The 24,308-nt window shown below is 46.2% G+C and overlaps 1 protein-coding gene across 9 annotated transcripts in view; it reads left to right on the top strand.

Annotated features, from left to right (window-relative positions):
- The window catches only part of ADAMTS13 (ADAM metallopeptidase with thrombospondin type 1 motif 13), a 36,121-nt gene extending 12,506 nt beyond the window's left edge, over positions 1–23,615 (top strand). For 4 of the 9 annotated variants that reach the window (XM_080989533.1, XM_080989538.1, XM_080989539.1 and 1 more), the window contains 23 exons: positions 1,559–1,709; positions 2,251–2,355; positions 2,646–2,797; positions 3,312–3,375; positions 5,697–5,826; positions 5,952–6,100; positions 7,847–7,967; positions 8,893–8,973; positions 10,461–10,642; positions 10,793–10,928; positions 11,687–11,816; positions 13,166–13,345; positions 13,929–14,118; positions 15,086–15,203; positions 16,002–16,131; positions 16,407–16,586; positions 16,777–16,959; positions 17,614–17,818; positions 18,725–19,061; positions 19,748–19,894; positions 20,825–21,001; positions 21,481–21,665; positions 23,085–23,615. In XM_080989533.1, the coding sequence (XP_080845659.1) occupies positions 1,559–1,709; positions 2,251–2,355; positions 2,646–2,797; positions 3,312–3,375; positions 5,697–5,826; positions 5,952–6,100; positions 7,847–7,967; positions 8,893–8,973; positions 10,461–10,642; positions 10,793–10,928; positions 11,687–11,816; positions 13,166–13,345; positions 13,929–14,118; positions 15,086–15,203; positions 16,002–16,131; positions 16,407–16,586; positions 16,777–16,959; positions 17,614–17,818; positions 18,725–19,061; positions 19,748–19,894; positions 20,825–21,001; positions 21,481–21,665; positions 23,085–23,237 (3,586 nt within the window). In that variant the 3' untranslated portion in view covers positions 23,238–23,615. Of the gene's footprint in view, positions 1–1,558; positions 1,710–2,250; positions 2,356–2,645; positions 2,798–3,311; positions 3,376–5,696; positions 5,827–5,951; positions 6,101–7,846; positions 7,968–8,892; positions 8,974–10,460; positions 10,643–10,792; positions 10,929–11,686; positions 11,817–13,165; positions 13,346–13,928; positions 14,119–15,085; positions 15,204–16,001; positions 16,132–16,406; positions 16,587–16,776; positions 16,960–17,613; positions 17,819–18,724; positions 19,088–19,747; positions 19,895–20,802; positions 21,002–21,480; positions 21,666–23,084 lie in introns of those variants that run through there. The other 5 variants (XM_080989535.1, XM_080989534.1, XM_080989536.1 and 2 more) reach the window with 5 other exon arrangements.
- The last annotated feature ends 693 nt before the right edge of the window (positions 23,616–24,308 follow it).

The following is a 24,308-nucleotide window of genomic DNA, read 5'->3' as shown; positions in this document are numbered from 1 at the left end:
AAGCATACCAGCGCGAGCAGATAAATAGGTACCACTGGGTAGGCAAATGGCGTTTCTGTGTGCTCTGGCACTTGTCATGGTGTCCTGTTATGCCAGAAGCGGTTTAGTCATGCTGGCCACGTGACCCGGAAAGCTGTCAGTGTACAAACACTGGGTCCCTCGGCCTGAAGCGAAATGAGTGCCGCAACCCCATAGTCGTCTTTGACTGGACTTAACTGTCCAGGGGTCCTTTACCTATAGACATGGAGAAGTTACAGTGGTACCTCTGGTTACGTACTTAATTCGTTCCGGAGGTCCGTTTTTAACCTGAAACTGTTCTTAACCTGAAGCACCACTTTAGCTAATGGGGCCTCCCGCTGCTGCCGCGCGGCCACGCGATTTCTGTTCTTACCCTGAAGCAAAGTTCTTAACCTGAGGTACTATTTCTAGGTTAACGGAGTCTGTAACCTGAAGCGTATGTAACCTGAAGTGTATGTAACCCAAGGTACCACTGTATTTCAGGATCTGTTCTCCACAGGGTGTGGGGAAATAAAACTGGGTAAATACCTCCTGCTATAAGGGAATATTCCTTTTCCATCCTCTTTTTATTATTATTAATATAATCTTAATATAATCTTATTAACTCATCAATAGCAAAGCCCCAGGGCAAGTTAATGATTCATATAGAAGCAGCGGCAGAGCTTCGTGCTCCGGCCGGGGGGGGGGCGGGGCGGAGAGCAGGCGAGGGCAGGGCTGGCACGCGTCCTGGGGGTGGGGCACAGCGCCTGGAGGCGTAAGGCGCCCAGCGTGGGCGGGGGGGCAGCCGCGATGGCACCCTGCCAGGATCGCGCTGCCGGGGGCAGTGCACTCCCTCCGCATTCCTCTTCCTCCGCACTCCTCTTCTTCCGCCAGTGTATAGAAGTCAGTGGAAGCCACTGAGAGCTGAGTCAGCCTTCAACTTCATAGCCCAACTTCCTTCATCTGCAAATACTAAACAGCGATCCCTGAGAGCTCAGCCAGCTCCTATCTGAATAGCCCATCCCACTTCATCTGCATATTATAAACAGCCTCACCAGGGTGACTTTGCTCAGCCCCATAGAACTCAATGACAGCCAGTGAGAGCCGAGGTAAGACTTATCTGCATAGCCCCATCTCCTTCATCTGAGAGTTGAGCCATCTCCTAGCTACATGACCCCACTCAGAGTGGGCTCGACCATTAAGCAGACTGAGGTAGTTGAAGCCCCCAAAGGCAATATCCCAGTTTGATTTCAGCAAGATTCATGCAAATTGGTGCAGATGCAGGGACCGCTTTTCCACCAGTGGTGGAGGTAGCAGGGCGGGCAGAGAAGCAGGTACAGCAGCAACCAGGCAACACTTTCCATTCTGCTTCAAGCAGCAAAACGGGCCACACCACTCCTGACTCCACCTCTTCCTTCTGCATAGCCCTGCCCTAGCATCTGGACTATGATGGATACCATTGGTTTTTTAAAGAGATCACTGGTGGGCTATGCATTTAATAAGAGTTGGCACTCATTGAAGCTAATCCACAAGCAGTTTTTCTGTCTTGGTTTTTCCCCAGTACAGACCAAGCAAGCTGCACAAATGACTTGCCAGACCTCAAGGACAATATCCCAGGAGGGAAGCCAGGCCTTTATTATGGGGTGGATGAGCAGTGCAAAACGGCCTTTGGGGGCGGAGCTACAGCTTGCACTTTCTCCAGGCACGACATTGTATGTATTACATTTATCTGCTGGGTCTTGCTGCTTTTACATGCAAATAGTCATAATCATAGCATTTCCAATTCAGTTACATATTACATTTTTATCTCATATTTTCTTCAAAAAGCTCAAGGTGTCATACATTTCACTCCTCCATTCGCACCTGTCGCCCCCCCCCCTATTTTATCCTTGCAACAGTTCTGTGGTGTAGGACGACAGACTGAGAGTTGGTAAGTGGCCCAAGATCAGCCAGTGAGCTTTGTGGCTGAGAAGGGGATTTGAACTCTGGTCTTCCAGATCCTAATCTGACACACCACCACACTGGCTCTCAGATTCACTTAGCGTTTTAGCATGTTCAAAGCATATCATGTACGTTATCTTTGTCATATTGGACAACACCCCAGTAAGGTAGGCCAGTGTTATGGCAGTGTGCTGAGGCTGTGGGAGTGGTTTCCCTTACACTCCCCACTCCCATGTTTTCCCTAAGTCAAATAAATAATAACCAGTAAAGCAGCAGGTCACCTATCATCCTCCCCGCTTCTCCTATTTCTAGGATATGTGCAAAGTTCTTTCTTGCCACACTAATCCATCTGACCAATCCAGCTGCACTCGGATCCTCATTCCCCTCCTGGATGGCACTGAATGTGGAATCAACAAGGTAAATGGGTCTTCTGATATGAAACAGCAGTAGAATGGGGATGAGGACATTGTGGCCCTCTAGATGTCTAGCTCCCTGAATGTCGGCCAGGCTGTCTTGAACTGATGGGAGTCCCATCAGTGTAAGGAACCTGTAGTCCTTCAGATGTTGTGGTCATGGGTGATGGGAGTTGAGAGTCCAGCTACATGCATTTTGCTTAGCTTCTCTGTGGCCCTTCTGGGTTCACACCTCCATGGCCTTAGTTGTGCTGCTGTCCTGGTGCTTGATGGCCATGCTGTTCTCACTTCCAGTGGTGCTTCAAAGGCCACTGTAGATCTTTGGAAGAACTGATTCCTATTGCAGCAGTCCATGGGAAGTGGTCTACTTGGACTGCCTTTACTGCCTGCTCCCGGAGCTGTGGTGGGGGAGTCGTGGCCAGGCGGCGACAGTGCAACAACCCCAGGTGAGTAAGTCCTTGTTAGAGCAGTGTTTTTTGGGGGGGACTGTGTTCAAAGGGAGCCATAGAACCTGGGAGAGAGTTGGATGCAAGGGGACTGAGGATGGTGGGGCAAAGCTCCATTCGCCCCAGTGGGACAGCCTCTGCGGCACTTAATTGAAACGAGATGTGTAAATGTCTGCTTAGTAGTGCAGTGCATATTCATAGGTCCTTCCGTGACTCCTGGGCAAAGCTGCTTGATGGCTAGGTGTGTCCCGGGTCTGTGCTGACCAGCATCTTGTCTATGCTCAGAGAGCAGCTTCGCTTCAGAAACTGGGATCTGATGGGTCACACACCATGCATTTAAAGCATATTTCACTCACCCAATGCAAAGAATCCCCATGGAGCTACAATTCCCAGCACCCTTAAGAAACTACAGTTCCCAGGATTGGGGTCAGGACTTGCTTTAAATGTACAGCGTGGGTGTGATTAAGATCCTCTCTCCTCCTGCCACACATACAAAGGTGTCCTTTCCTTCCAGACCTGCTTTTGGTGGACGTCAGTGTGAGGGAGAAGACTTGCAAGCAGAGATGTGTAATGAACAGGTAGGGAGGCCGCCATTTTTGCTTCTGTCCTCTGTTTAGAAAGCCCTGGCAGCTTTTCCTTTTGTAAATAGCAAGACACTCTTCATATGCATAGGCTCTGTGTTGTCTTCCATGATTCCTTACATGTGGAAAGCCAGTTTCTGGAAAATCACAGGAGGGGAGAGTGCTGTTGCACTTTGTTGTTGTTTAGTCGTGTCCGACTCTTCGTGACCCCATGGACCAGAGCATGCCAGGCACTCCTGTCTTGCACTGCCTCCCGCAGTTTGGTCAAACTCATGCTGGTAACTTCGAGAACACTGTTCAACTGTCTCGTCCTCTGTCGTCCCCTTCTCCTTGTGCCCTCCATCTTTCCCAACATCAGGGTCTTTTCCAGGGAGTCTTCTCTTCTCATGAGGTGGCCAAAGTATTGGAGCCTCAGCTTCAGGATCTGTCCTTCCAGTGAGCACTCAGGGCTGATTTTCTTAAGAATGGATAGGTTTGATCTTCTTGCAGTCCATGGGACTCTCAAGAGTCTCCTCCAGCACCATAATTCAAAAGCATCAATTCTTCAGCGGTCAGCCTTCTTTATGGTCCAGCTCTCACTTCCATACATCTCAGCTGGGAAAACCATGGCTTTAACTATACGGACCTTTGTTGGCAAGGTGATGTCTCTGCTTTTTAAGATGCTGTCTAGGTTTGTCATTGCTTTTCTCCCAAGAAGCAGGCGTCTTTTAATTTCGTGACTGGTGTCAGGAGACAGATGAGGTGATCAGGCACTCCCATTTCTTTAAGAACTTGCCATAGTTTGCTATGGTCGACACAGTCAAAGGCTGTTGCACTTAGATCCCACTAACGTGCTTCCCATAGGCATCTGGTTGGCCGCTGTGGAGAACAGGATGCTGGACTAAATAAGCAACTGGCCTGATCCAGCAGGCTCTTCTTACATTGGTGAGGAGTCTAGTTCAGCATCCACAGACATGGACCTCTAATTCCTAGCTTTGTGTCAAGTTTCTAGTCCTCAAGCTGTAGAGAAAATCTCAGGCACACAGAAAGCTGCCTGATACCAAGTCAGACCATTGGTCCAGCTAACTCATTATTGTCCATACACTGTTTGGTAGCAACTCTCCAGGGTTTCAGGCAAAAGCCTTCCCCAGCTCTACATGACTGTCCACCCCTGAGCTCTTCCCAATGGAGCATGTATAGAGGTTGCAAGAATATTATTATTATTATTATTATTATTAATAATAATAATAAATAATTATATATACCCTGCCCATTCAGCTGGGTTTCCCCAGCCACTCTGGGTTGCTTCCAACAAAATATTAAAATAAAATATTCTATTAAACATTAAATGCTTCCCTAAACAGAGAAAGAACAAGCTCCAGCTAGTTATGTATGGTCTTAGGGTGGAACAAGGCTGCATAAGGGAATTGCATGGATGTGGTCCCTTACATACGGGACGTGGGTGGCACTCTGGTGTAAACCACTGAGCTTGCCGATCGGAAGGTCAGCAGTTCGATTCCCCGTGACAGGGTGAGCTCCTGTTGCTCTGTCCCAGCTCCTGCCAACCTAGCAGTTTGAAAGCATGTCAAAGTGCAAGTAGATAAATAGGTACCGCTCCAGCGGGAAGGTAAACGGCATTTCCGTGTGCTGCTCTGGTTTCGCCAGAAGCGGCTTAGTCATGCTGGCCACATGACCCGGAAAAACTGTCTGCGTACAAATGTCGGCTCCCTTGGCCAGTAAAGCGAGATGAGCGCCGCAACCCCAGAGTTGTTCGCGACTGGACTTAACTGTCAGGGTCCCTTGCATAAGAGTATTAGCAACTAGAATTAGAATATGTGTGTACTTGCTTAAACTGAGGGAATAGTTGGTAGACACAGGAAGGGTTAAGTACCCCATCTTCCCACCTGACAATCCATCTCTAAAAGCACTGCCTCTCCTTTGATGCTATCTCCACAGATTTGGGTTTGGGACATGATATTCATCCCTTAAAAGCCCCTGCTCGGAATTAAGCTCCATTTAAATGAGCAGGACTTGCCTCCAACTCCAACTTGTGGTTAGAAAAATGAGCCATTTACCGTATTTTTCGCTCTATAACACGCACTCGACCATAACACGCGTGTAGTTTTTAGAGGAGGAAAATCTGTAGGCATGCCACCCGTAGGCATTCCCTCCATAACACGCACAGACATTTCCCCTTACTTTTTAGGAGGAAAAAAGTGAGTGTTATGGTGCAAAAAATATGGTACTTGTTCCCCCAAAGCAAAGGGCAGCCCAGCTGTTATGGTGATAGGAAATGGCATGTTTGATCTCAGCCATTTGATCTGTCTCCTCTTCCACAGCCCTGCCCAACGACAACCCAGGTGGGTTTCATGGATGAACAATGTGCTTTGACGGATATGAAGCCACTTTACCTCAGCCTTGAGTTCCCATCCTTCTATAAGTGGGTGTCGGCTGTTGGCTACACCAAAGGTAATCCAAATTTGGGAGTTTTATGAAAAGGTGGTGGGGAAGGGAGTTCTAACATTTTCTCAAAAACCATTTATGGCAAATTCATTGTCACACTAAAACTCTTATGTACTTTCTACCCATCACAGGAGACGCCATGTGCAAACACATGTGTAGGGCATCTGGGAAGAATTTCATGGTGAGCCGAGGGGATCGATTCACAGATGGAACAAGGTGTGAGCTGAGCAGCCCTGCAGGAGAGACAGCGGTTGGCCTGTGTGTGATGGGCAGCTGCAGGGTAAGGACAATAGCCATGCAGAGGTGTGCCAGAGAACATCTGACACTTCATTAAGGCAGGCAGGTCCTGGAGTTGTTGTTTTTTATCCTGTGCCTTTTTCTGTCTTGCACCCATTCTTAGTTTGTCTCCTCAGTGACTCAGCCCAGTGAAGCTTTCCCTATACTGTATCTCCAGGACAGGAAAAGCCTTGCTTGTGCATTTATGTAATTATTATGATTCATTAGACATTAGTTGCTCCCTGCATAAAAATATGCTTTCAAAAGATTAAGAGCTGAAGGCATAACATAAAATCAGAAAACAAGGCTTTGTTATTGAATATAAGAATTTAAGAATAGCCCTGCTGGATTGTCCCAGTGACTCATCCAGTCCAGCATCTTGTTCTTTCAGATGCCCCAGTGGGAATCCCATGAGGAGGAACTGAGCAATAACCCGTTAAAAGAAGCAACCTGTTAAACACACTCAGTTTAGTTTTCTTGGCTGCTGTTAAAGGCACAGGAGCAAGGTTGAAAGGAAAAGGTGGCAACCCTTAATTATGCCTCCCTGTAAACAGCCTTACTAGAAAAATTAACCAATAAACTGAAACTGACACGGGGACAAACAGAAGAAGACGCCTTCACCCCGGTATGGCTCCCCTTTATCACATACACAGCCCAGCAAGACAATGACAAAAATCCACCAACAGCCAACAAATCAATATGGCTAACCTGATCCAAAACACCCACCCACCCACTCACACATGAAAACAAAGACCACCACAGCCAACCACAAATGAACAACCACACCCTAGGCCAACCCCAACCTCTCTCACCACCAAAGGAACACAAGTGAACAGCAGAGAACCTGCACAAGCAGTGCTGACACCAAACCCTACATACATTAAGTAAAATAGGAACATGGCCACCCGACCCCACCCCCACCCATCTTCCCCCTCCCCCTCCCCCTTTTCTTTCTAATGTCTCAACAAATGAAACTGATTTGTAAAAATGTTACATGGAAAAAATACGAGAGAGAGACATTACACATAGTCCTGTAAATCAAGAAAATCTTTAATAAAAATACATTAAAAAAAAAAAAATGCCTCCCTGTTTTCCCCATCATCCAGTTGCACAGAAGAGAAAGGGACCTTAGGAACACAGGAAGCTGCCTTATTCCATGTCAACCCCTTTGCCCATCCAGCTTAGTATTGTCTACACTGACTGGTAGCGCTCTCTAGGATTTCAGACCAAGTTCTCCCCCAGCTTTACCTGGAAATGCCAGAGATTGAACCTAAGACCTTCAGCTTGCAAAGCAGAAGCTCTGCCACTGTAGAGGGTCTTCCACTGGCCACTGTGAGAACAGGACGTTGGACTAGATAGGCCTTTCACCTGATCCAGTAGAACTCTTCTTATCTAGTAAACTGCAATGGGCTGCCCAGAATATTCATTTCTTGGGGGGGTGGCAATGCTTAGAACACCCCCCAAAAAGACTCCCCAAAACCTGCAACTCCCCCAATAAGTAAAAATATATTTTAAAAAAACCAGGCAGGCAACTCCCCCGCAATAGACAACACTCCCCAAAGTCCAAACAACTCATTTTGGGGGAGGGGGAGGGAGGGGCAGAAACTAAGGGGTGATGGACTGAGGGCCCCATGGTGTCCATGGGCACCATGCTGGGGACCTTAATCATATCCTATCACTGCATTAGGCCAGTTGTGGCTCCATCATTCCCTGGGCGCAACTGAAGCAGCTTGCTTTCTTTTTTGCCCAGATGTTTGGTTGTGATGGTAGGATGGATTCTGTGAAGAGGATGGATATGTGCCGCGTATGTGGTGGAGACAACACTACCTGTTTTGGTGTGCAGGACTCTTATGCGGAAGGAAAATCCAGAGGTATAGCACTGCTCCTTCTCTTTTTCTTTTCTAATTTTACATTTTTATTATTCTTTTTCCTCCAAGAATGGAGCACACTGTTTTCTTCATTACATTCAGAACAAGCCTGGAAGGTAGGTTAAGCCGAAATATAGTGAGTGGCTCCTGGTAGGGATGGGGAAGAAATCGGGTTATCTCAAAACAATTTGCAAACTGAAATTTTGCTTTGATCTAAGTTTAGTTCAGTGATTAAAAGTAAAAAAATTAAAACCATTTTTTGCACTGGGACACTGAAATCTTTTGGCATAGCTTTGGCATAGCTTTGAATGTCACATGGCTGGGGCTGTGAAAAGTCAGCAACTTCCATCCTGAGCTGTTCTTATCCCAACCATCACTGTTTCCTTGCCCCTGCAGTTCGGTTTCCACCAGATAATATATTATTTGCCTTGCTTTCTGCTATTTCATGTAAGTTAAATAATAATTTCCATATAACTGCCCAGAGTGGCTGGGGAAACTCAGCCAGATGGGAGGGATATAAATAATAAATTATTATATTATTATCATATCACATGTAAGTTACAAATTTAATGCAATGAACGACATAATAATTTCCTCATCATTCATTTGAATACAAAGAAAGCACAATTTAAACTGAGGGCGCATGAGAGGAAGTAATCAATTACACATCCTTTGAGGACTGAAAACACCACCAATTACCAATCGGTATTTGCTGGATTGATTTACATTCCAAACACAGGCCAAGCAAATAAGCACCAGCAATTTCTGCTTCTATTTTAAAATGGAATTTTCCACTTTGCCTGGTTGTGCCTCAATCCCACACATTTTTAGCTCCAGACATCTTCTCCTGCCTCTCATTTTTCCTTTCTTGGATCTTCTTTGGTATAAATGTGCCCTGTTTCTCCCTTCTCTTTTGTCCCCCTTCCAGAGTACGTTACATTTTTGAGGCTCCCTCCTAACACCACCATGGTCCATGTGGTCAACCGGAACCCACTGTTCACGCATTTGGGTGAGTTTAGTAATGCAGCTTTTTAACAAACAAACTGAAATCCTTTAAACATATAAGGCAAAGCTGCAGATAGTAAAGCTGCTTTAAGACTGCCACAACCAACCTCAATAATTTCTAACGCAAACCCATACGAGATTGCCTCAAGAATGCAAACATTTTGCAGGGGGAAATCAGTCACAAACCAGAAATATACATTTGCTTAATTAAAGTAGATTAAAGTACTCTGTCACTCTAGCACAACAAATTCACTTTTTAAAAGAAAAATATGACTTTTTGTGGTAATGAAAGTGACGGGGAAATGCATTAAAAAGTGGAATAAATGAATAAACACCACACAAGAAAATCAGGATGAATGCTCTCATTTGATGTATAATCTCTCCGCAGACAATTCTGAACAACAGCTCAGTTGTCTGAGTACGTTGTCTGGCCTCTGCATAAACTTTGCCCAAGGAAATCAGGATGAATGCTCAACAAACGCCTCATTTTGTGGGAACCCCAATATTGCAATGTAGCAACCACCACAGTTTCCTTTAACCAAAAGCCAATCCAAAAACGAATGTCTTGGGATTGTACCTACTAAGCCATGCTTTCGCAAAGCTCCATTTTTAATATGCTTATATTCACAGCAAAAGCTGTACCAATTAGATGTGGAGAATAGGGCTGGGCAAACATCGCCCGAAACTGGGTTTGAAACGGGTCATAGCGGTGACAATTTCACAGTTTTAAGGTAGGCAATACACAATGAAGCCCAGCAGGTGTCGCCAGTGTTTCACGCATGGCCTCCTCAGTCCTCAGCTCTCCTCAGACTGGGGAGGGAGGGAGGGAGGGGGAGGTTCTTTCGCCTGACAGTGCCATCGCTTCTCCAGCCAAGCAAGGAAGCTGCCTGCTTCCTTCTGCCTCACACTGGGTGCTGGGAAGCGAAGGCAGGGCCGTGTCCTTTGAATCCCTGTCCTTTGAATCCCTCCCGCAAGATGTGGGAGCGCATGGGGAGCATCGCTGGGTCCTCTTCCTCCCTGTGGTGGGAGCACATGGGGAACAGCGCTGGGTCCTCTTCCTCACCTCTAGGCCTTCATGGTGGCTTGGCAGTGGCACCCGTTTCCCCTCAATCTGCTGCCCGCAAGATGGAGGTAGCGGGGTTGGCTGGGGCATCGGCAATGTCAGGTGCTCCGTGAAGTGTGGTAAGGTCCATGGGATAGGCTAGGAGGGAGCTGGTGCACCTGCTTCAGGGCGGTGAGAGGCGCTGAGGCGAGGCAATGCTGTCGGTATATGCTATGCCATCAGTGCTGCAAAGGAGGATTGACTACGGAGGGCTGGCTGGCTACTGTACTGAGCCAGTTCAATCTGCTTTGAAGTCCTCCTTCCTCTTCATTTTCAGACATCATGATATATTACTCTACTGCGATGTTTTGCTGGTGATAGCATCGCAATGTTGAAAAGCGGGTATCTCCCATCCCTTGTGGTGACACATTGCTGTTGCCTCCTTCTAGGTGTGAAGGTACAAGGGCAGTATGTAGTGGCAGGGAAAGGCAGAATCTCTTTCAACATCACATACCCCTCGGCCCTGGAAGACAATCAGATAGAATACAAGGTCTTTCTCACTGTGGAGAACCTGCCAAGCTTGGAGGAGATTCATGTGAATGGGCCAACGCAGGAGGACATAGAAATACAGGTAACACGGTACAGCCTGATAGAGAGGGCTGGCAGGTCATTTGGCCTGTGGGCCTGAGTTTTCCCACTCCCTCTTAAACCCATTGAAATCAGCCAAGCCGTTGGTTGATCCCTGGATGCCATTCAAACCCTGGTTGCTTTTCCCTTCTAGGTTTATAGGAAATATGGGAAGGAGTATGGGGCTGCCACTAGCCCAGACATTGCCTTCAGCTACTTCAGACCAAGTGAGAAAGAGGTACATTCATGGGTACCCCAGCTTGGCCCCTGCTCCGTGAGCTGTGGGGAAGGTGAGGCACATTGTTTTCTGGCTCCACACTCAATTGTGAATGGGATATTTCTGTGATGAAGTTATTTGAGCGCAGAGGTGGGATTGCTCTCCAGGGTGCTGACTTAATAAAGGTGCACTGGAGCAAGTGGAACACTGTCTCACCAACCTCTGTCTACCTTCTTACTTAAATATAGTCCACAGGCTCCACCTGTCAGCCTCCTCCTTAGTTGCAAGGGTTATTGTCATTGGCTATGGCTCCACCTCCTCTTGGTCTTCTTGCACACCCCACCACTCCCAATTGACACCACTGGATGTTATAGCCTCAGGTTTCCTGCAAGGGGTTGGATGAGGATGGTTGAGAATTTCATTTGGTACACAGTTCTAAGTGGACTAACCTGATCCACCCTACTCAGGGCTAAAAGGCATTAACTTTCCAGTTTTGCCACTCTCAAATTCCTTGAATCCAAAAAATAAAAGAAAGAAAAAGTGGCAATATGTGTGCTTGGGGTTGAGATGTGCACAAAAATGAGCTTTTTTGGATTAAATTTGTACAAAGATGCATATTTCACGTGGCAAAGTATGTACAGAAAAGCAATTAGTTGTATCCAGCTAAGTTCTACTTAGAGTAGACCCATAGAAAATAACTAACCTGTTAGTTGTGGTCATCTATTTTAATATTATCTGTCTTGTCACCCATAGCTGTTCTGTCCAATCAGCACTGACTCCCCTCTTTCCTTCTGGCAAATCTAGATCTCCTTTACACTTCATATTTTGCAGGTGCTCTGAAGGTCAGTTACTCCTGCTTTGACAAGGCAAGGAATGAAATGACGGTTGACCTACATTGTCTGAAGACCCCAAGGCCCCCTGCCAGGCAAGAGCCTTGTGCTGTGGCCCCCTGCCAGCCCCAGTGAGTAAAGGTTCTGCTAGTTCTCTTTGTGGGAAAGGAAGAGCCCAGGTGACCCATGTTCATCTTCAAAAGCCTCAGCATAGCCCATTGCTGCCATCACTGAAAAGGCTAAAGTAGGGTATCAGTGGTAGAACATCTGCTTTGCATACAGAAGGTTCCAAGTTCAATCCTGTTAGGGCTGGGGATGTTCCCTGCCTGAAATCCCAAGAGAACCACTGCCAGCGTGCGCAGAGAATATTGAGCTAGGTGGAACAATGGATTGACTAGGTACAAAGCAACTTTCTATGAAAGGGTTGTAGATCATGGTTTCCATGCAGACGGTCCCAGATTTAGTTTCCAGCATCTTCAGGTAGAGCTGAAAAGAATCCTCTGAAACTCCAAAGAACTGTCAGTGTAGACAGTGAGCTGGGTAACCAACAGTCTGGGTCAATATAAGACAGCTTCCTATGTTAGCTTATGTCCTAACAGTAAATATAGTTTAATTTAGGAGATGTGTACATATTGAAGCTATCTCAGAAGACCAACTCTGCATGAATCCACTAGTCCTAATATTCCAGTTTGGTTGCTAGAATTGGCTAGGCAAGTGTGGTGCAGTGATTTTACTAGGTGGCACAGAGTCCCAGGAAGAGCATCTTCCTTGCATGCAGAAGGTCCCAGGTTCAACCCCCAGCATCTTCAGCTTGGACTGGGAGAGACTCTCTGCCTGAAATGCTGGAGAGTCACTACTGAGCTAGATAAACCAGTGGTCTGACTCATACAAGGCAGCTTCCAACATTCCTTTTTATTTCATCCCCTGTACTCAGAACCACAAGGACTAGAATACTGATTTATTTTCAAGTAAACTGCAGCAGCTCAGCATCTGCTTTGCCTGCAGAAGGTTCCCGGTTCAGTCCCCAATGACATCTCCAGGTGGGGCTGGAAGAGACCCTTCTGAAACCCTGGAGAGCCACTGCCAGTCACTGAAGACATTACTGTGCTATTCAAATCAATGTTCTGAACAGGGCTGGGCGATATCTGGTTTTCAACCTTGTGATATATCGCCAGTTAAACATTGGTGATATACCAATACATCCCAATGACTGAAATAAGGATGAAGCTTTGTAGAGGCATTGGTTGGCTTTCCCCACATTGTGATTTTTGTATAGCGCATAAACACGCACACATCATGATTCATGATATATTGCCAGGTCAAGAATTATGAAACCGATATGATACGGACTTCAAACCAGTTCTGGGTATATCGCCCACCCCTAGCTCTTACTCTGTTATAAGGCAGCTTCCTGTGATCCTGATGCCACTTCCTGCATGACTGTGGGTGGGTGTGACAGGCCCTTCCTGTTTTCTCCAAGATGGGTGGCAGAGTACTTTGGGCCCTGCAGCGTCCCCTGTGGCGGTGGTGTGATGGAGCGACTGGTTTACTGTGCAAAGGAAGAAAGAGGATTGAATGTGACCCTGCCTGATTCAGAATGTGTGGATGCCCCCAAACCATCAGCTGTCGAGTCCTGCAACACTGAGATGTGTCTTCCAAGGTAAGTAAACATATAAGTCACCCATAAGGGACAATGGGTTGTCCAATGTCTTGGCCTCCTGTGATTCTGCGGAAGAGCAAGGAAGAACTGCAGAAATGTGCAGTGATTGGTGAAGATGGGTGGTGGCACACACATACACCTGGAACCATGAGTCTTTACTTGGCTCACAAAATTGCATTGAGGGGTTTCCTTGATCTCGCCCAACTACACCAGGAAAACTTTGATCATTTCTAAGTTAATCCAAGGAGAACATAGGAAGAGCCTGGCTGCTGGGTCAGACCAAAAAATTTAGTCCAGCATCCTGTTTTCATAGTGGCCAACCTGATTCCTCCAATGGCAAGTCCGCAAGCAGGACCTGGGTTCAACATCAACTCTCCCCTCTTGCAGATGCAGACTGCCTCAGACAATGAAGGGAAAACAGAACCATTGTGGTTAGAAGCCATTGATAGCATTATATTCCATAAAAGATTTGGAAAGCTTATCCATCTCTCCACCCACGAACACACAGTGAATATAGAATCTGTTGCAGAGAAATCCAGAAGTGGCCAATGCCATTCTGTAATGGCTGTTACTTTCTATCCAGGTGGAAGGAATCAGAGCCAGGCCAGTGCTCTGCGATTTGTGGCTTGGGGGTTGCCCCAGTGAATTTGACTTGCGTTCAACTCTGGGATGGGGTGGAAAGTACCGTGGATGCCAGCCTGTGCCCAGCGGATGAGAAGCCCCTGGCCTTTGTGTCTTGCATGGTGAACATCTGCCCTTTGGGATGGAACACGGTACGTAGAGCATAGGAGGAGCTCTGTTGGACTGGACTAAAGGCCAGTCTAATTAGGGTTGCAGGGAAAGCCCAGTTTAGTTCGCGTCTGAAGAGAAATCTACCTAATTTGCCATTTCAAAACAATATACAAACTAAAACGCAGCCATGGTTCAAAATTTGCACTTCTCCGAGTTTGACAATGCAGTTCTCCACGTATACCAAAATATGCATGTACTAAAGTGTGTATAAAAATGCATATATTAGTGAAAAGAACATACAAAGTGCATTATAGAAGGGAAAATAGAAATATTGGGGGAGATACAATTGCAGTTGAATGTAGCCACTGTATGCTAACAGCTCAAGCCATGTCTGATACACTTATTCAGCTTTTCTCTCCATCGACTCCTGCGTAATAATAGCTTTTCAACTGAAAGAAACCCCAGCATATTTGTAACATGAAATGGTTTTCTAGAGGAGACTGCGTTGACAATGTAGCCTATTAAAATAAGTTGGTCCAGTACATGGGTAGGCAAACTAAGGCCTGGGGGCTGGATCTGGCCCAGTTGCCTTCTAAATCTGGCCCACGGATGGTCCGGGAATCGGCGTGTTTTTACATGAGTAGAATATGTCCTTTTATTTCAAATGGATCTCAGGGTTATTTTGGGGGCATAGGAATTTGTTCATTTCCCACCCCCCCAAAAAATAGTCCGGCCCCCCCACAAAGTCTGAGGGACAGTGGACTGGCCCCCTGCTGGAAAGGTTTGTTGACCTCTGGTCAAGTATGTAGCATAGATGCATCCTCAAACTGGACACATCAGGGCTACATACTTCACCACCCTGGGAGCTGTAGTATGATGAAGCCGCTGAGAAGATCCCTGTGCCAGAACTGGAGTCCCCTGGGTTCCCTAAATGGGAGCCTTGACAGATATGTTACATTCCACATCCTAACTTGTTTCCCTGCCATGAGATATTGTGCTCTTCTGCAGCAGGAAGAGATGCCCCGCTCAGAGCTCTTGGTCCCGTTTTGGCCTCATAAGACTGGAAATCGCTCAGTGTATGTCTGGAGCCCTTTGGCTGGAGCATGCCCTGTCACCTGCGGGGGAGGTAAGGTGGTTTCCTAGGTGCTTCTTGTGCATTAATGAGCTCATCAAAGACTATTTTGTGTATTATCATTTTCCAGAAGGGAGCTTTGTCTTGACAACACTCTTATCCTACACTAATTTTTTGTTTGACTTCAAAGCATTTTCATTCTGCTCTTCAACCAAAACAGCTTCCAGAGTGGCTTAAATATGATCAATAAAGCAAGACAATCCCTGTCCATAGGCTAACTGTCTATCCTGAGTGATGTGACATGAAAGAAAATAGGGATGAGGAGGGAAGAGGAAAAAGCAAGCTCAGGGACTGGTTCTTAATGTTAGATGGAATGCCTGATGGAATGCAAAGGCCATGGCTAGATGGCAGTTGAAGGCTAGAGAAGCCCAATGGAATTGGTCTCTCAGCAGAGCTGATGTAGTCCCAACCCTCACTCTGCTGCAGCCTGATGGGATGGCTGCTGCCCAGCTGGAATCCTATTTGGGAAAAGGGAATTTCCCTTAAAAAAAGGGAAACGTTGATAGCTATTCTCCTCTGCAGCCTGACTGGATGGTGGCTGCTAGGTGACAGTTGAGAGAGAACCAAAATCAATTGGTCTTTCAGCAGAGCCAGTGGAATAGCACTGCTTCCCTTCTGTGCTCCTGGCTTCACAGCCAGATGGAATGGCTGCTGCCAGGCTGAGAGCTGGAAAGAGGAAAGATCCAGCATCCCTGCGAGAAGGAATTAAAAGAAATTGGAGCTCATCAAGTGGGCTCCTGGGGGAAAACAAGGGAGTTTTACATAATCCACTCTGGCCACTTCTCTTTCCAGGCTTGATGTGGCTGAGCTATGTCTGCCTGGTCTTTGACACCAGAGAGGAAGCAGAGGAGGAACGTTGTAACCAGGAACCAAAGCCAGCGAGTCAGCTGGAACTGTGTAACCCCACGCCATGTCCAGCAAGGTAAAAGTGCATAGCATGAGCATAAGTATGAATAAATCTTGCAGATCTAGCCTTGTATTCCTTTCACAGGCCCTTGAGGCACATTTGCAGCCTGGAAGAAAGAAAAAAGAATCCACTCACTCATGCGTTTATAAACGATTCCTTGCCTGATGGTCACCTGGAGATTATTCCTGCTTGCCACCAGTGACTAGATCCGTGGTTTTGTCACAAGCCCAAGGAAGTTGATGGAATAAGTTGATCTGTGTCTGTCTCCTCCTTTCCTGCTCTCTCTCCAGCTGGGAAGTGAAGGAACTCGCTCCATGCCCTGTGACCTGTGGTGGAGGAAAGATACCCCTCTCAGTCCGCTGTGTCCGGCGAGACAAGAACACAACCCGGACTCTTCCTCACTCGAAATGTAGCCGGATGCACAGGCCAGCCAGCAGCAGAGAATGTGCTATGGAGCCATGCCCAGCCAGGTAAGTGCCGGTTGTTTTGAGGGCAGTGGCCAAGGAGAGCCTTCTTTGTCTTTTATGATGAATTCACAATCTCTAGAGCCAGGTCTGGGATTGGCCTGTTAACAGTGGGTGGAACTGAGGGTGGGAGTCACATGCTGGCCCCCGGGTGCTTTTGATTCAACAACTGCATTCTGTTGTTTCCACCTGCCAGGTGGTCCTACAAAATGGGCACGTGTAGCACCAGTTGTGGTAGAGGCATGATGCGCAAGGTCCTGTACTGTGCACGGGCAACGGGGGAGAAGGCAGAGGAAGAGATTCTACCAGACACGGTCTGTGAGAGTTTGCCTCGCCCTGAAGAGCAGGAAGTGTGCAACCTGGAACCATGTCCCCCAAGGTCATTCATTAGTTGTGCATTCATTTAACTGGAGTCTTTTCCTCATCACCACAAATATTATCTATCTGTACTATATATCTAGGAAAGTTGTTTTTTTTCAGTGTGCATTTGAATATGGCAACCATGACGGTTCCTGAGGTGAAGGAGCAAGTTTTTGTCTATATTGGAATACAGTTGAAAGCAATTTTGAATTAAGATGGTAGACTGAACCTTTCAAATCTTCAATGATTTTCTTTTGTTTCTTAGAATTCCCAAGGCATGCCAGCTACGAGGCTGCTAGTTATGCATAAATTATATTCAAATGGTTCAGACTGAGACGAAGACACTAGAACAACAACAACAACAAAATGTCAAGGGCTCTAAAACATGCAACAGCTCTTTACACATAAACAGATAACTTTAAAAATTGCTACATATAATTTTTCTTATTACCTTGATGTTTTAGATTGAATTTGAGTGTGGTGTGTAAATTGCTCTGGGCTGTATTTATGAAGAGCGGTATAGATAGATATAGATAATCTGATATTCCCAAATGTTTTGTGCAAAGTGGAATGATAGGAAGGCCCTGTTAAAATCTGGGGATGGTGCAGAGGGCAGTTGTGTGTGTTCGCTTGACTCACTGATCAGCTCTCTTCTCTCTCTCTCTCTGAGAAGGTGGAAAGTGACTAGAATGGGTCCGTGTTCCTCCTCCTGTGGACTTGGGGTAGCCACCCAGTTGGTGACCTGCATGCAGCTTTCTGGGGGACAAGAGATTGAGCTGGCTAAGAGCCAGTGCCGAGAAGCAGAGAAGCCCCCCTTCAGTGTGCCTTGTGTGATCCGGGTCTGCCCTTATGAATGGAGGGTCACCAAATGGACACAGGTAAACCTTTCAGTCAGGGGTGGGGAACTAAAGCCTTGGGGTCACCTGGCCTCTCTATCTGGCCAACAAAACTCTTCCCAGGCCACACACCCCATTGGCCTTGCTTCATATCTCAAGTGCTTTAGCCTGGCAAGAATGTGTCCCTGAAGTCTGATAATGCCTCTTGCTTGGATGGAAGATGGAGACAGGGTGGGGTGAATCTGCAAAATTTCCATCCGTTGCTCTTCCTACTTATGCCTCTGGCCCCAACATGGAATGTGGCCTTCAGAAGGCTGCCTAGAAGGGAATGTGGCTCTCAGGCTAAAAATGGTTTCCCACCCCTGGTTCAGGCTTCAATACCATTCAGAGATGTATTGGAATTAGGACAGAGCTGGGTTGCTCTCAAGAACCCCCCTTGGCACTTGCCAAGGCCCCCTGCCCCTCTCATTATTTTTTACTTTGAGGACTTGTTCTAGGGGCATTGCCTGCTTTTTTGTCAGTCTTTGTTTTTTTGTTTAGAGAGGCAGATTCAGTATCACCAGCTTTTCTTCTGTGAAATGGGCATTTTGTGGTGCCCACCACAGTTTTCTTAGATTTGCAGATGTGACCTCCAGCCCAAACTGGTTGTGGGGAGCCCTGGGTTAGACTCTTCGACTAGAGCTAGATCAGCCTAGCTTCAAATCCCAAATGCCACCCTTGTGGGAGTCATTCTTTCCCAGCCCACCCTTCTCACACAAAACAGGGGAAAGCCATCTGTACTGCCTTGTGGTCTCTGAGGAAAAGGCAGCATAGAAGTGTCATAAGCCAATGATGGGGCAGTTGGAGGTGATGTATAAAAGTGTTTCCTGCCCATATTATTCCAGGGCTCCTCTCATCTGAGAATGCTTACTGTGCATTTAAAAATAGCTTCTGGGTTTCTCCCTCCAGTGTTCTGCCTCTTGTGGGAATGGTATTCAGACACGACAGGATTTCTGCATCAATCCCGAAAATGGGGCACAGGTGAACCCCACCTTTTGCATGCACTCCCCTAAGCCTGTGATGCTGCAAAGTTGCTCCATCACTCCCTGCCTTGAACAGGCCACAGCAGGTCCAGTCTCCAGGTCAGATCTCAGGACTTTGCCGCCTCCTACGGAGCAACTGATGGCTGCGGTGACCATTGGCCCTGAAAAGCCACACCATAAAGCTTTGGACCTTCCACAGCCTGATCGACCAGCTCCTTCCATGAAACGATTTGAGGATATACTGTGGGACGCTGATGAGTACAGTTGCGCAGCTTGTATTTACTTACGTGTGATTATCACTAGACTTCGCCTTTTAACAGGGGCTGCCAACCCTTTTTAGGCCAGGAAGTACATTTGTGAGGAAGTGCAATTTGTGGGGCATATTTGAGAGACCACCTCTTTCCCTACAGACTGTCTTGGGTGTTAATATCAAAAGAACTTTCAAAAGTTCAGGGGTGGTGGTTGCCTGGAAGAGAACATTCTCTGTGGCAGCCCCTAAGTTTTGGAATTCCCTCTCCACAGAGGTCCATCTGGCTTCTTAACTATACAGCTTCCAGAGAAAGCTGTACAGATGTACTTTTTTACCCTGGCCGTTGACACCTGAGTTGTGTGTGGTTTTGGACCCACAGTGTACCTATGATTGCTATTTGTTTTAAGTGTTCTTAGTAATAAATTCCAAATTGTTGTAACCCACCTTAGGATCTGCAGGAGAAAGGCAGGTAATAATTCAATAATAATAAATTCATAAAATGGCTGTTGCAGTGCATGGCATAATGACTTCAACGTAAGAGAAGCTGGTCCTCTGGTACTGAGCTATGCCCTCTTAAGAACATAAGAAGAGCCTACCAGATCAGTCCAAGGGCCCAGCTAGTCCTCTTCTCACAATTGCTGATCAGATGCACTAATGGGAATGGCATTCAGAAGCATTGCTGCCTTTCTTCCTTTGCAGGTCCCTGTGGGCAGCTGTTCCTAAATTCCACTGGGTTCATCAACATGACTGGTGTGCAAGCCAGCGACTGCATTGTTGCCATTGGCCGCCCCTTAGGAGAGGTCCTAAGGGTCCAAGTGCTGGAGAGCTCCCTGAACTGCAGTGCAGGTGAATGTTTGGTTCATAGCCTTGGAGGACTTGAGAGCTGGGAAGCCACCAGTTCAAATCTTAACTCAACCAGGAGATGCTAGGCTAAAATAACTTCCTCACCCTATTCTGTGGCCTGAATTGAGATTACAGGTGCCTGCATAGTTATGTATGTCCCCGACAGCTCAGGATGGGAGAGAAATCCAACTGAATTTGCATTGAAAGACAAACCTATCATAATTCACATTTTCTGAAACAATGCATGACCCGAAGCACAGCCCTCCTTCAAAATCTGTTTTGCAGTTCTCCAGCCTCAAGTAATGTGTGCAGGAAAACATGCTTTTGGGTGAAGTGCACATATAAATAAATATAGGTATATATATTAGTGAAAATAGCATACAAAAATGCATTACATTAGGGAAAGGTGCTGTGCCAAAATATACATGTATTAAGCAAATTGTGGAATACTCTGCCAATAGAGATTCAGCAGGCGCCTTGTGCTTCAGCACCTGCTGGAAAAATTTCTATTCTGTCAGACTTATCCAGACGATAAAGAAAGCATATTTCCAGAATAGTTAGCTGATTCTGATGTTAACTTTATTCAAGGTTTCTATTGTATTGTTTCATGTATAATAGTTTATTTTTAAAAATGAAGAGTGGTTTATAAATATTTTTTCAATTAAGATTCCAAACAAGCATGTGCATATAAAGATAAAATAGCAGATTATGAGAAATAGCAGCTAAATGTTCATGGTGACCTTTTTAAAAATTACACACTGATGCAGAAACGCAGTGAACACAAAACTGGAAAAATTAGGAACTGAGAGGAACCAAAATGGACAGAATTAATTGCCCTTCCCTACTATCAGCAGACAATTTCATTTTTTTTATAAAATGGTTGTGGATGATCAGTCTGACATGTTCCCCAGCATCCCTTGTCTTTTGCTCCAGGTGATGTGATGTTGTTTTCTACACGGATGATGTGGCGGACAGGCTGTAAGAAGCTGGTGCATTCCACCATAAACACCAGGACCAACACGCTGGTGGTGAGACAGCGCCGCCTGGGTCCTGGGAATGGAGTTTCCCTTTGGTACAGCAGCAAAGTGGCAGCTAAGAAATACCATCAAGGTAGGTTTGGTTGCTGCCATACTGAGCTGGCTCCACTGGAAGTGAAAAAGGGAGATCTAAGAAGGGCTTAAGGGTGGCACTGTGGGTTAAACCACAGAGCCTAGGGCGTGCCGATTAGAAGGTCGGCGGTTCGAATCCCTGCGACGGAGTGAGCTCTCGTTGCTCGGTCCCCTGACAGTGTCCTTTTATTTAAAATGCATCTCTGGGTTATTTGTGGGGCATAGGAATTCATTCATTTATTTCCCCCCCGCCCAAAATATAGTCGGCCCCCCACAGGGTCTGAGGGACAGTGGGCCGGCCCCCTGCTGAAAAAGTCTGCTGACCCCTGGTCTAGGAGAGTTCCTGGATTGCTTTCATTTTTCCAGGGCAGCTAGGCATTCTCTTTCAAAAACATTTTAAAAGTTTTAAAACACAAGTAAAACTCTACCACAAATCCCTTGACTCATTGCTCTCTTCTGCATCGATTTCCTTAACCACAGATTGCGATGTGCAGTTGTTCGGTCCCAGTGGGAGAATAGTGACCCCTATGCCTTTGGCAGGCTGGGAACAACAAGGGGCTTGCAGGACATTTGTTGATGTGGCTCCAAGGCATCGCATTGCCATTCACGCTGCGTATGTGGACCCAACAGCTGACTCCAACCAAACACACTCCAGTTACATCTCGGTGAGAAAACTGCACAGAGTAAGGGTCCAGGTGCCACACACTAGGAGAATAAAAGCAAAACATTAATCAGATGCAAGGGTGGGGAACCTGATCAGCACTCAATTTACAGCGGTGTGGGTGGTTCCTTCTGCACAGGGCGCTGAGTCAAGGGGGTGCAAAACAACCACCACCTATATTCATATGGGTATCTACTGAGAAGATCCACTGTACCAAAAGGAATTATTGTGAAAATAAAAAATATGGGAGGTGGGAAGGGCGAGCCAGATTTTGTTCTCACTCAGGGCGACATATTACCAAAGTCCGCCACTGACCTATTGGCTGCATTCCTTCCTGGACAACTTTCTGGGAGCCATTTACCCATGGTGAGCAGAGCCAGAGGTAAAAGTGTGTGGAGCAATGAATGCAAATGTTATCTTTGTACAGGAGGCTATTTTCTAACATGCAATCGGATTTTGTTGTTGCCTTCTGCTTTTTCTTTCTCCCCCCATCTCTGCTCCTTTTCCATCAAAATGCTGCTTCTACCCTGGACATTTATGGTGGAATAGCCACTCTTGGGAGTCCAGAGTCCATACTAGGCTTGGGTTGTTGTTGTTTTTTCTTTCTGAAATCATGTAACTTTCCACACCACAAATATTCTGGTTTATTTTTTATCCCACATTTGTTGCCCTGTAGCAGAAGAGTTACCCTTCCAGGTAGTAATAGTGTGGTTCCATTTTGGGGAAGCATTGCAGAACAACCAATAAAGCAGAAGAATGTGTGAACAGTCCAGGATAAACCCACCACCAATGCAACAAATGTAGGACAAAATAAATAAATAAACCAGAACGTTTGTGGTGTGAAAAGTTACATGATTTCAGCAGGAATTTTATGGGACATGTGCTGACTGGAAATGGAGCAGTAAGTCCACCTCGAAACATCTGCAGGTGCAAAAGTGTGGTTGTGTATAACCCTCCCAATACCATCATAAGCACAAATCAAAATGAATGTAAAGTAAAACTGGAGAAATGAAGGAATCCTTAGCCATTGTGAACATAAGAACATAAAGAAAGCCTGCTGTATCAAGCCAATGGCCCACCTAGTCCAGCATCCTGTTCTCACAGTGACCAACCAGGTGTCTGTGGAAACCCAAAAACAGAACCCGAGCACAAAAGCACTCTTCCCTCCTGTGGTTTCCAGCAAATGATGGTTTCCAACTGTGGAGGCAGAGCATAGGCAACATGGCTAGTAGCCATTGATAGCCCTCTCTTCCATGAATTTGTCTATTCCTCTTCTAAAGCCGCTCAAGTTGATGGCCATCACTGCCTACTGCCTACTGTGGGAGTGAGTTCCATGGCTTAACTCTGCACTACAAAGTATAGTTTAACTGTTGTGGATGTCACGTTTCTGGGTCTTTGGCTGACCTGACCTTCCATTCTTTAGATCCGAGATGTCAATGCCATGAAGACCGCAGTTTTCCATGGAAACCAGCCATTCTACTGGGAGTCAGTTGGGAGCAGGGCCGAAATTGAATTCAGCAAAAATTTTGCCAGCGTCGGTTTCCAAGCAGAATACTGGGTAATTTTGCCCAAATAAACACAGCCTCAAGTTGTTTCAAGGGCAGCTGTTCATCCAAGGGTTATATAGCCAGGGGGAGTTAGTAAACACAGTTTGTCTTGTAAGAGGGATGAAAAGTGATATCCACTGAAAAACTCTTAGAGTTTGCATTAGCCCTTCTCTTTTTTTGCACCTGTTCCCATTGCTGTGGAAGGGAGGGGCTTCTCATGCCTGAACTCACCCTGGCTCTGCCACTGTCTCAGGTGGGGATCTCCACCGATTCAATTATTTTTCCTTCAAATGCTGCTGCTGTTGTTTTTGAGCAGGGTTAGTCCTGCTCTCGTGTGCTAAAGTCAACATACACATACTTCTTGGAGATCTGCCAATAAAGTCTTTATATCGGTGTGAACCTGAAAAGTTATTAGCCTGAAATTAAAAATCCCTGCACCTGTGTACTGTATAATGTAAGCCTGAGTTGGCCAATCTCTGCTGTCCTCTACCTGGAAATTATTATTCCAAATGCCTCTGATTTTTAGGTGAGGTGTTTTAATATATACAGTATATTGAAAAATGCAGTGTGTTCAAATATGTTTGCAGTTGTGTGTTATGCATCTACACTCACTACAGAAGTTTGTACATCTTTTTTATTATTTTTTCTTTTGTGATCAATTTAAAGAGGAGCGGAGCGGAAAATAGGACATTGAGTTACTTCCCCCCCTCCTCTTTTTTTGCGGATTGTTGGGGTGGAACGACTGACATTTATCCTGGAATTCCTCTTTTTCCTTGTCTCATTCATCTTTTTTATATACTATTTGAATCTCCTATTTTTTGTGATGCGCTTCTCCTTTTGCCCTACGCTTTGGATTGGTGGATTATAATCGGAGCGTGAGTGGCAAATGCAGGTGTTCCAACTCTTGAATGTGAGGCAAATAGTGTTGGAGTTTGGTATATGTCTTCCTCTACTGTATACCTAAAAATCAAAAGCTGTCATCGTACAGCTCCCATAGGAGGATTTGTAGTGCCGCATCACACTTCTGGATTTGCCTGGTCAGGGTGGGGGAAGGGAGCAGAAGAGAAAGGAAGTTTTAAAATGGTGGTTTTAAACAGTAG

This window comes from Podarcis pityusensis (genome assembly GCF_964106645.2).
Source record: "Podarcis pityusensis genome assembly, chromosome: Z".
Classification (NCBI taxonomy): Eukaryota; Metazoa; Chordata; class Lepidosauria; order Squamata; family Lacertidae; genus Podarcis; species Podarcis pityusensis.
This window is presented reverse-complemented; position numbering and strand designations above follow the sequence as displayed.